The 11,708-nt window shown below is 37.9% G+C and overlaps 2 protein-coding genes and 1 non-coding gene across 3 annotated transcripts; 1 reads left to right on the plus strand and 2 right to left on the minus strand.

The window, feature by feature from the left end:
- Positions 1-762: 762 nt before the first annotated feature.
- Positions 763-4,294, minus strand: rps27.2 (ribosomal protein S27, isoform 2). Its single transcript, XM_055048193.1, has 4 exons — positions 4,202-4,294; positions 3,468-3,576; positions 3,104-3,214; positions 763-1,604 (listed from the first exon to the last, which is right to left on the minus strand). Exons 1-4 carry the CDS (start codon positions 4,205-4,207, stop codon positions 1,576-1,578), a joined length of 255 nt encoding a protein of 84 aa, XP_054904168.1. The 5' UTR covers positions 4,208-4,294; the 3' UTR covers positions 763-1,575.
- On the minus strand, positions 3,282-3,413 carry LOC129371577 (small nucleolar RNA SNORA13). The gene has a single exon (XR_008607166.1). It is a non-coding gene; the product is annotated as a small nucleolar RNA SNORA13 (small nucleolar RNA).
- Positions 4,295-5,269: 975 nt separating the features above from the next.
- rab13 (RAB13, member RAS oncogene family) lies at positions 5,270-11,708 on the plus strand. Its single transcript, XM_055048044.1, has 8 exons — positions 5,270-5,770; positions 7,286-7,346; positions 7,520-7,580; positions 7,693-7,770; positions 9,310-9,399; positions 9,720-9,785; positions 9,922-9,972; positions 10,074-11,708. Exons 1-8 carry the CDS (start codon positions 5,647-5,649, stop codon positions 10,143-10,145), a joined length of 603 nt encoding a protein of 200 aa, XP_054904019.1. The 5' UTR covers positions 5,270-5,646; the 3' UTR covers positions 10,146-11,708.

Raw genomic sequence — 11,708 nt, forward strand, 5'->3', positions numbered from 1 at the left:
GGACATTCATTTCAAACTTAATGAGAACAAACCAAAGCAATTCTATGTTTATTTGGCCTATTTGTCTTCTGCGCTTCATGCAATCGCTACAGTTTATCGCCCTCTGGTGACAGACATATGTACTCAGCACCATCACCATCTTCTTTTAATCTGTGCTTTGAGAAGATCTCATTATTTTGTCCCCTCTGCCTTTTATCGCCGGCAGCTGGATACAGATGTTGAGTCTCTTCTCAGGAAGGTTGGGCCAGCTGCTTCAGCTGCACTCTCCATCTGATACTGTCTGGGGTCAGCTTCCTCTCCTTTCACAGCTGTTCTCCCATGTCCAGGAGACGCTGCCATGCCTGCAGGCCGCCTGGTGTCAGCGAAGACCAGATCAGGCCTCCTGTAATGTGATGACGGTGTGCTCAGACCTCACAGCGTCTCACGGGTATCCACAAAGAAAGCATTTCAGTGATTGTGGAGGTAAAATCTGTTTAAAAATCCTTATTTTTGATCTTATATGAGTTAAAATCCACAAATAACGACATGCTTGAAATGCCACAAAGTATAATAAATCTGCATACTGTAGTTTCCTCTTTTTAATTGAATTACTGAAATAAATTAGCTTTTTGAATAGCTGATGCACCTGTACTTATCTAGTCCTTCTGACTATTAAATGTACTTTATAGCAATTTGTTAGATGGGCAATCAGGCAAAAGATGAGAGGATGTTGACAAATGTATTGGATACAAATCCTGTTATTCACTCAATAAAGAACACCAGTCACCTTTCCCATGATTTTATTAACAAGTTGTGTCCACAAAACACAAACAAATAAGCATAGGCAACAATGAACTTATCATTGAATAATTCCCCCCAAACCTTAACAGAAAGGTGCTTCAAATATTCACATTCCTGCTGAACTCAATTCCCTTAATTTCCACAGGAAGTTGAAGGCTCAAAAGTACAACTACATTCCTCGGTTTTATTTAACATATCACCTCGGGGCGCTGCATTTCACAAAGCAAGGCTTTCCCCATTATCAACCCCTCAAGAGTGATGGCAGCATTGAGATATTAATGCCGGTATTTCTCGAGGCCTTTACATAAAACTGCAGCAAAGATAATCTGTTGCGTCATCTGCAGACTCTCCACTTCTTCAAAACAGCTTTAGTGTTTTCGAACAAGATCTGCGGGAATCCATTTTGTTAGGTAGCCCAGTATCATTAAGATCAATTTCCCATGAATGTGTGGCTTAAAGCGATAAATTCAGACCCAGAACTACAAATTAACAGCATCTCTCATCATGTAAGCTGACAGTGGGATCAAGACCCGTCAAAGGATGAAAAGCAGTAAACTGGATGACAAACGTGAAATTATTTCAACTTATGAATCCCAGGTTTATTTAGAGAGAACAATTAGAAGATATTAGGTGTTTGAGGGATTCCAGCTGGGCCCATTACTTCTTTTACACAAACGGTTTAACATGATTTATTCCCGTTGTCTCCTTTCCTTTTTCCCACGTTGCATCTTTAGCAGCGTCAACCTGACGTCCATCAAGTTCTCCTTCTCACCAGTGCAACCAGGTTTGGTAACACTAGTGCTGTTTTCTCCTGAAAGAGCATCCTGGATGAAACGGAAAGGGGAGGAAATTAGTCAAATAATCCATTTCAGTTTGAAACAAAGAGCCATAGTTACATAAGGACAAAAGAAGTGTGCAAAAAATATATATAAAACCCAGTCAAAGTGAGTTGTAACAGGTACTGGCTGTAATGATCTGCTTTTCATGGACTGAAAAACTGCAAAACAAGTATGACTCTGCTGTCAAAGGTTGAGGCTGCACCCATGCAGATCAGAAAGAGGCTGTTAGTTACCAGGGCAGCAGAACGCATGATAGCGCGGGAGAGAGCGTCAATAAAAACAAACCTCGACCTTCGGCTCGGCTCATTCACTAAATAAACTTCTTCTGCTGGCTCAAGAGTCACGCAGCAGTTAATCCGCTCTTTTTTCCCCCTCACAAATTAAACTATCCAGTGGTGAGCTCAAAGCTACAGCAGAATGAAAACAGGAGTAATTTGTTTGTGCTTGCAGTTGATTGTGCAGAAATGGATCAATAGTGATAAATTCCTCACACCAAGCACCAACAGTTACTGTTTGCCTCGTTAGACACCCTGTTCACGGAGAACATCATGAAAGGGCAACACAAAGGCAAAGGTGGAAAAGTTAACCACAACACATCCTGAAAAATGGAGGCGGATAATCTTAATTTTTCTAATAAAAATCTAAAAAGTGAGACATAAATCCCTGGTATTTTCCTACTTTTACTGTTTTGCCCATTCATACAAATCCAGTGCAGCCAATTGCCCTCAAGAGTCTCTTCATTCATAACAGGAGTTCACTAACTATGTATAAATCCAACTGAACACAGCGGACGGGTTAGAGATAACTTATTCATTGGAAAATGTCACAATTTTACTTTGCATCTCAGGCAAACAAAAGAAAGGCAAAGAAGCAAGATGAGGGATGAGTCTGTGTAGCAGATGCTGTTAGTGTTTGCTTTTTAAATCCTCTCATGGGTTACGTGATTAGAGAAATAACTGTTTGAGCTTCGGATTATACACATTACTTAATACACATAGCGTATTATTCAAGTAAATTCTTAACTTGGAAGTCAAAAGGTTGATTTTAAGCAACCCGAGACATGAGATCACGGTGTTAAATCACAGCATTTAAAGTTAATGGAGTGAAATGTGAGTTACGAAAACGAGTAAAACTTCCTTACTGGAAACGTCACGACTTAAAAAAATACTTTCATCGCCATTATAATAAATATTGCAACCAGAGTCAAGTTTATGATCAATACCGCTCATCACTGAGAGTGAACTCAAGAGTAATATTCGCATGAAGCACATGCGAGAACAAAATCTGCTTTGTTGTGAACACACAGCACTCAAGGATTTCAGAAACAACCTGTGACAAGTTAAATAAACAAGTGCAAGTGATTCGATCAAACTGAAATAAATACCTTGCTACACTTAAAACTGTCATTTTCTGTGAGTCTCAAATAAGTTGACTGTAACATGAAGGGGATTTCCCAGAAGCAGAGCTTCTGGTGGTTTCTCTACCTTCTGTCAGGCGAGCTTTTCCTCCCGTCGGCTGGCAAAGAACTGTGGAGCAGCCGACACAAAGCACTACCGTCTGAGCGTGGCTGAATACTGTGGTGATCTTGTAGCAACCTGCAAAATGCACGAAAAGTAAAACCACTAAGAAACACATAACAGAAAGAAGGTAATGGCTGACTACTAGTGTCCATGCAGCTGTTTGTGCAAACGAGTCAAGTGAAATCTCGTTCGTAAACAACCGCAAAAGTCACTTTCTGCCTTTTTTGACACCCCGATCACTACAGGTTCAGAGAAAGGGCAACACATAAAGGCAAAATGTATTTGTATTATTAAATACATTTATTTTAGACAACAGATTGATGCACACCTGGACATTTGACATCCATGAAGTAGGAGTTGGGACTCTGCACAAGCCGTTTCTTCTTGTGTCTCCTCTTTTCCTCCTCAGGAGTGGGGTGCAACAAATCTTTTGCAAGCTGGGAAAAAGACAGGAGAAATTGTTAAAAATTCACACCAGAAATTACTTACAAAGCAACAGCAATCCTGATATTTCTTAAATGATTTGATAACAAGTTGAAAAGTACAGGAAATAGCTTTCATAACATGATTACACAAAGGCAAAGACTGTGACCAGAATATAGGTTTCACTTTAAGGAACCATGAGAGAAGTAAAGCAGAAATAAATAAAGGTTACAGCAGTAAATAACTTTGAATAAAAATAAACCTATAGCTATCTCAGTTTTTATTTCTAAAATGTAAAAACATGTTTTTTTTAAATATATATATGTGACCAAACAAACCATGATGGGGCTTTCGTATTAAACCACAGAACCAGTTTAACCCTTTTCTGCCTAAATTTGAGTTAAAACGCATTGGATTAGAGTTTTAGACGTGTTTTAACCCATCGTGTTGTTTCTCCCTCCGACACGTGTTCTCGCCATATTGCCTCGCTTCACGTTTCCACATTTACATTAAAGCAACACGAAACAACCAACCAAATCACGAAAAAGCACAAATGTCAACCCCAGCGCCGTCTTCCTACACGGTAAGACGGCTCTTTGTATCGTGAAAATAACTTTACAAACCGTATTTTTTACTTACGGGCATGTCTGCGTGTTTCTCTCTGCTGAGAGGAAAAGAGAAAAACTCACGTTGGTCACGTACCGGAAGCTGCTGGCTGATGGGAGGAAAAAGAGAACATGATTACAGTCAACCTAACATTTTATTTATTTATTTATTTATTACGTCAAACAGGTATAGAAAATTGGGAACATTAATGTTAATAATAGTCTATGTTACGAAAGTTTTTTTTTTTTTTTTTTTTTTTTTTTTACTATCTAGTAAGATTTTCCCGAAAAAGAAGCGACAGAAAAAAATTAAACAATAAGCAATTTATAGTATTAAGTAGAAAAGAAAAAATTATTATTCTTTATCATTCTTGATTTATTTCATTTAGTAAAATAAATATAATTCACAACAAGGTTTCAGCAGAAAGCGAGTCGGTTCTTGTTACCTGCAGGGGGCGCTGTGTTATTGAGGACTTCAGATGTTTAATTCCAGTGAATATAAAGACTGTATAGAACAAGTTTTATGAGCCCTGGAAAAATGTCTTTCTGCAGAATAAGTATTTTCTTGTCTTCAGGAAAATAGGATTAAGTACTTGGATATGATGTTTCTGCCTACAAGCCTTTTAAGTTTGTTTTTCCTTTTTGTATTAGTTCATTTATTTTTGTTGTCATACATTCTCTATGACTCTCTCTGGGAAAAGTCTTTCTTGAAACTTTCTCAACATGTTAACCTGCTGCTGTCCATGTAATAGCCTAAATCATTTGTGAGTCCTACATTGAAGTTTTGCTGTCAGACCCGAGCAGCAAACTCTCATGAAAAAAATTAGGACACGGTACAAATGTTGTCAGTGGACAATTGGACATATTTTATCACCATTCCTCGCAATGTTAAAAAAATATTTTTTTTTGCGAAACAATTTCATGTTTCTAATGGTTTATCTTTGACTGGAAAACCTCGCAGTGTGAAACTTGTAACGTTGTCATTATCTGCCTTGTTATTCCAGGAACAAACAGAAGTTCTATTCAAGTGGCGCCATCTACCGTCCGGCCAGTGAAAGTTGGTCACTCCCATAAATCACTCCCACTCTACGTAATTCTCCCAGCCAAAGTGGAATTTGGGCCGAGTTTTCTTCTCCCCCCCAACAGCCTGAAAACCACGCAGAGTTTCCAGTGTGTTTGTAAACGGCAGGATTTTTGATACTTTTAGTGCAGAAGAATGGAGTTTTGAGAGCGCAGGCGATGAAGGTTCGAGCTTAAACCTGCGTTGTAAACTTTGGATGGAGTTTGTTGCGTCGCCCGGTCCAAACTAAGCACCGAGGCACTGAGGGGGGGATCGGAATTTACCGGTGAACAGGCTGGGAGGGGAAAAACGATTGGCAAAACTCAAAGAACAACAACAAAAAAGGACGTTTTTAAACTTTTTTTTAGAGACTCCTTAAACCTCCTCCTCCTTTTCTTCCTTCTATCTGGGCTTCAGACATGGCGAAAAAATACGATTTCCTCTTTAAACTGCTGTTGATCGGGGACAGCGGAGTGGGTAAAACGTGCCTCATCATCCGTTTTGCTGAGGACAATTTCAACTCCACATACATCTCCACCATCGGTACGTGAGAATAATGTTTACTTAACTGCAGCCTATCTGCGCCAGCGCTCTGAAACTTGAGTTATGAGCTGAATAAATGTTTGCTGACATTTCATGATCCGTTGTTTGATTCCGAACACTGTGCAAACGGGTTTCTCAGACTACTTTTCATGTCTCAACTAGTCTCTATTTTCTTTCTCATATTTTCTTCTTCTTTTCTTCAGTTTTTTTTTTTCTTCCTTTTTTTTTTATACCACTCCATGTTGCATCCCATATCTGAGCTTAGAGCTCACTTTTCAGGACCTGCATGTGTTACTTTCCAGAACTTGCTCAGGGTTCAATGGAACCTTCCTGGAACCTTGAAATATACCAGCTGCATTCATAAAACTTCTTTCAACTCTGCAGGTTCTGTCTGTTATTTGGCACTTTAATTGAACTTTCCTTGAGCTGTATTGCATAGAACTTGCTCGGTACCCTCATGGAACATACCCAGTACTTTTTCTGGAATCTGGAACACAAGTAGTTTACCATGTAATCTGTAACATCCATGAAACTTGCTAGGTACTGTCATTGAATTTTCACAGAACTTACCAGTTGGTTTTATTGAACTGTAGTGAAACCTACTTGGTGGTTGTATGAAACATACCTGAAACCTTAATAGGACTTTCAATGAACTCATCAGGTACTTGCATTGAATCATCATATAGAGTTAAGTGAGCATTGACAACTTACCAAGTCACTTTCATGACTTGGTAAGTTGGAACAAACCTTCCTTAGCAGGAACTTTGTTGAATATCCATAGACCTTACCAGGTACTGACAATGAACTTAACAAATACCTGGTAAAATCCTTCATGGATTTTACCAGGTACTTCACAGAACTGTCATAGAACCAACCTAAACTTTAAAAGGACTTGTCATGTTGTTGGGGGTTTTTTATATGGAAATTTAATGGTGCTCATTAGGCATTTTCATTAAACTTCTAGGGAACTTAACTCTGATGTAACCTTCATGGAACCGACCAGATATTTTCATTTAACTTTAATTTAAAAGGATAAAGAACTTTCTGATAGCTTTAATGAAACTTATGATGTCCTTTAATGGAACTAGTTAGTTAAATATTACTTTTATATAGAAACCTAAAATGAATTCCAGTGTTTATTCTGTGGAACTACTTTTTTTTCATGTTCTTACTTAATGAGCAGCCTCCTTTTTCCCCTCTATCTCTCCCTTTTCTGATCTCACTGCTGTCTCTGAAGGTCCACCCACCCTCATTCCTATCTCTTTTACCATCGCTGCATTCCCGAAAGAGCTGCTGGATTTCTGGCATGCAGAGTTTAGTGCTGGACAGCCCCCTCCCTGCTGTCTGTCAGCTTGTCCATCCTCAAAGGAAAAGAACAATTCATGCTTGCTTGTGGATGGGAGTGCACACGGTGGAAATGACCAATATTGTGTGCAGTGTGTGCATGTTTGACTCGCTATCAGGGGTATATTGCTCATTTTGCCTTTTCCTGTCCTCTTTTCCTTTATCCCCCAGGCATTGACTTTAAAGTAAAAACAATTGAAGTGGATGGAAAGAAAGTGAAACTACAGGTCTGGTAAGAGGTGTCACTCAGGTGTTTATTTGTTTTGCGATGTGTTGAAGTCAATAAAAATATACATTGTTAAGATGTACGACTCACTTTGAATGCAACTTTTTAAAAAATATATATTTTTATGAGTCCTGCACATGTATGTTTCTGACTTGAAATGCTTCGATTAATTGGTGCAGGGACACAGCAGGACAGGAGAGGTTCAAGACCATCACTACTGCCTACTACAGGGGAGCCATGGTGAGGACCGCACACCTATAGAAGCTGCAGCTTGATAACGTGCTGCACGTCTTCTCTTTGTGCTCATTTTGTATGTTGTGGTTAAACACTTGAAATGTCACTCTTCTGCCAGGGCATCATCTTGGTTTACGACATCACTGATGAGAAATCCTTTGAAAACATCCAAAACTGGATGAAGAGCATCAAGGAAGTGAGGCTGTTTCCATTTCCATGAGACTAGATGTTGTAACTGTTGCTCCTTCATAACTTTTTATTATCAGAAATTATTCTGATTCCAACAAATTTATTATTACAGGAAAACAGACTTTCAAAACCTTTAAAACTACAGAGAAAAGTACACTGTGCATTATTAACTTCTTTTTTATGGCATGTAAGTTTCTAATTCATGGCCAAATTGCAGTAAAGAATAAGGAAGTAAATTCACCACAAACCAGCTTCATTGAAAACAACGTTTTAATTTCTGCACAGAAAAACTCTGTTACTATAAATTTAGGGTAATAATTCCTGTATTTTTCATTACAAAATTTAGAGTGGGAATTCATCAGCATGTTGCAAGTAGAAAGTTACAGTTAAAGATGATACTTAAAACATAGTCTGACTTAATATAACAGTGAGGCCAAAATAAACCAAACTTTTGCATGTTAAAGTCTAGTTCCAAAAATTGTATAGCAGTTTATTCTAAAATAATGTTTTAGTCTTTTTTTGCTGCCTCCAAATTTACACTAAAGACTCTTTACATAGAAGAAATGGTGGATCTGTAGGCGGTAACAATGACCATCTTATTTAAAGCGTGCACAAAAACCAAGCATATATTGAACAATATCCAGCCAGACGAACTACATACTATACAGTACATATGTGTGATAAACATTTCAGTGTAAGCTACAATGCCTGGCAAATATATTTTTATAACTTAGAATTTTTTTCACACTCTGTGAAATTTGAAGGAGAGTTATTCCAGACAAAATGTTCACTGCTTAAAACACAAAAACAAAAACAATCTTCCAAAAAAAAAAAAAAAAAACTGAACTATCTCTTTAATTTGTTTGGTAAACCAGATACTTGTTTGCAAATTTTGGCCTGAAGCTTCAAATCTTGTCACAATAGTCAACTTAAAGTAGCTTCTCTGAGCAGTTATCACAGTGCACTTGAAAGTTAATAGTTTTTTTCAAAATAAGTGAAAAGGTGACTGTAACTGGGACGGGGGTTGACTTAAACTGAGAAGACGACGCAAAGTCTTCTTAATTAAAATTCAAGAAAATCAAAATCAAAAGTCTTGCTTTGTAAACCTCAAGAAGATTTATAGGTCTGAGTGGCATTTACTTACACAACAATGCACTGTGCGTACTGTACTATCAGAAGAGACTCTTTCCTCCACCCTCACCACAAAATTTAATACTGGAGCCAAACAAAAGATTGTCCAAACAGTTAGGGAACAAGTCATGCTGATTTATGAAGTTGCAATAAAAGGTATTGGTTACAACAACCAACGCTGTTGCTTGTTTGGATTAAAATGATACATTTGTATTTCATAAAAAGAATAACTTTACAGCTGGCATTTAACAGGAGAACTGAGCATGCTCTGAGTTTACTCTGCAGCAGATAATCTGATGTTAAATCACATCATTCTCGCTTTTTTTTTAATTTTTTTATTGCCATGTTGTTGTGATTAATTGTTTATTTTCAGCTGACCTCTTCTAATCCGATAACCGCATCCCCTGTTTCACAGAATGCATCTGCTGGGGTCAGTCAGATGCTTATAGGAAATAAATGCGACATTGAGCCAAAACGGAAAGTGTCCAAAGAGACGGGAGAGCAGGTGAAGAAACTGATGTCACTATATAATGAATGTCTACTACATAAATTTTGATGTTTGTCAGTTGGTTTGTATGTGTATTTCAACTCTTAAAGCATTTGTTTGTTGTTGGGATTGTATGTGACTCAAAGCAACACGCATAAGATGATACATTTTCAGTATTTTGTACAAAAAAAAAAAAAAATTGGACCAGACTAAACATGTCAAGCACGATGTACGTAAAGAACTGTTGACCAAGCTTGTCTAACGGCTTTAAAGTTGCTTTAGATAAGAACCAGGATGTTTCAGGTTGTGAGTCATATTCTTTACTCCAATGTTGACAGCTGGCAAAGAGTCACGGCATCAGGTTCTTCGAGACCAGTGCAAAGTCCAGCATTAATGTGGAAGAGGTGAGCCACAATGAATCCACCATAACTGGACACCTCACTGAACCTTTGGGCTTGTTCTGTGTAAATGCTGTTAATGTGCTACAAAGGTTCAATCTTATTTTCTCTGCTTCTGTGATCCAATTCGTCTGCGATGCAGTCTTTTCTAGCTTTGGCACGAGACATACTGCATAAATCCACCAAGAAGCCGGTATGTCCGTTCTTTCTTGTTGTTGTTTATAAATGTATTTCCTAAGAATAAGTAAGAGAACGTGTTTGTGACATTTTGCCCCTTTTGTCGTTGGTGAACAGGGTTCAGCGGGAAAAGAGGTGAAAATCACCAGCAGTACAGAGAAACCGCCCTCAAAGTGTGCCATTCTCTAGAAGTGACATATATATGCCACAGACGTTTAAGAGCACCGTGGAAAAATGCAAAGGCTTTCTGTCTCCATCTGCTGGCCAAAACTGGTCCAATACGTTCAAGTGCTGAGAGTTTGTCTGTTTTTATATCCAAACTGTTGTTTAGTCCACAAGAATTTTAGCGTGCCCAGATTAATTTATTATTCCGAGACATTTTGTTTTTGTGATTGTTGCCTCAAAAACATGCTGAAAGTGTCCAAATGCCTGAACTCAACATGTTCCATGTGTCCAATCTAATTCTTGGTAGCTTATTTCCACACTCATTATAATTCCTGCACTGGCACTGTTGTAATATTATCATTTATTCATCTGAGCACATGCTGTAGCAGCTTTCAGGAGTTTATATTTCCTGAAAATTAAAACATTTCAGATCAAAGACTTTTTAAAATGATTTTCTACCATTTTATGTTAAGGTCCAAGTGCCCAAATTCCAGTCAAATATGTTTAGGTATTTTAAATGTTGGAGCAGATGATTAGAATAGAAATGTCTTTAGTTATTGGTTTAGTTTTTGGTCAGATTTTACATAAATATATAAATAATGCTTATAAATGGCTGTACATTTGACTTTCAGCGATTTATTGAAATCATTCATTTTTTGGGGGACGGGGTGGAAAAAAAACACCCCAAAAATTTCATAATTTCTAAGAACAAGAATCATGGGAAAAGTTTACATTCATATATATATATGAGGTCTCCTGTTCTTGTTTTAAAATGTGGGTTGTAATCATTCCAACGTGAGGAGGAAAAATGTCTTAAATTTGTCATTGAAGTCCCAGAGATAACTAGGAAATTCTTGACATTCTGACATTTTGTTTTCTATAAATGTGTCATGCAAATACATTGTATAACTATTAAGGATTCCCAAGTTGGCATTGTTTACTCCCTGAAAAGTAGATGACAGGACAAGTCATCTGCTCCATTTAACAGTCAACAAGAGTGTGTCATTAAATGTTAAAGCTCCTGATGACGTCCTGTTTTCCTCCTCTAGAGAATTTTTTAAATATCTCTCTATAATAATGAATCCCACAAATGGGATCTAAACAAGCCATTTGTCAAACAATCCTTGATTTACCAGCTGGATGAGGAATGTAGACAACATCAAGCAGAGATCCAGAAGTGCAATCTGAGAAGCTGAGGGAAGAGATGGAGGAAGGATGGGTGTTCGTAAGTAAAAGGACGGGATGTGAGAGATGAGGAAACAGCAGAGCATGCATGCCTCTCGCACTGAATTGATTGAATTGGGCTTGCCTTTTATCTGAAGTGCCTGAACCTTACCGCACATTAGCTTCATCAGACGTGACTGTCTCCGAGCTCATGCAGTTTTTCAAATGCTGAAACTCATTCCCACTGCAGGTGTTAATCATGGCAGCTTTGTTTTCTGCTTACAGACCAGAGCTCTTGAAAACCAGATTTTTATTTGCAAAAAAATTGTCATATTTGTTACACTTTTATTGTTTTGCATCTGCCATTGTAAGGCCTTTACAGACCCTATTCTTTATTAATAAAAGTCAACTACTATAAATGTG

This window comes from Poeciliopsis prolifica, unplaced genomic scaffold (genome assembly GCF_027474105.1).
Source record: "Poeciliopsis prolifica strain line A6 unplaced genomic scaffold, Auburn_PproV2 SCAFFOLD026, whole genome shotgun sequence".
Taxonomy (NCBI): Eukaryota; Metazoa; Chordata; class Actinopteri; order Cyprinodontiformes; family Poeciliidae; genus Poeciliopsis; species Poeciliopsis prolifica.

What these genes read in the sequence shown, in the direction of transcription:
- rps27.2 (XM_055048193.1), bottom strand. An exon ending in CATGGATGTCAAATGTCCAG is followed by an intron (nt 3,215 to 3,467) that starts GTGTGCATCAAT and finishes TGCATTTTGCAG; the next exon opens with GTTGCTACAAGATCACCACA. An exon ending in AAAAGCTCGCCTGACAGAAG is followed by an intron (nt 1,605 to 3,103) that starts GTAGAGAAACCA and finishes CGTTTCATCCAG; the next exon opens with GATGCTCTTTCAGGAGAAAA.
- rab13 (XM_055048044.1), top strand. Translation starts at nt 5,647, where the DNA reads ATGGCGAAAAAATACGATTTCCTCTTTAAACTGCTGTTGATCGGGGAC. An exon ending in AAAGTGAAACTACAGGTCTG is followed by an intron (nt 7,347 to 7,519) that starts GTAAGAGGTGTC and finishes TAATTGGTGCAG; the next exon opens with GGACACAGCAGGACAGGAGA. An exon ending in CCAGCATTAATGTGGAAGAG is followed by an intron (nt 9,786 to 9,921) that starts GTGAGCCACAAT and finishes TCTGCGATGCAG; the next exon opens with TCTTTTCTAGCTTTGGCACG.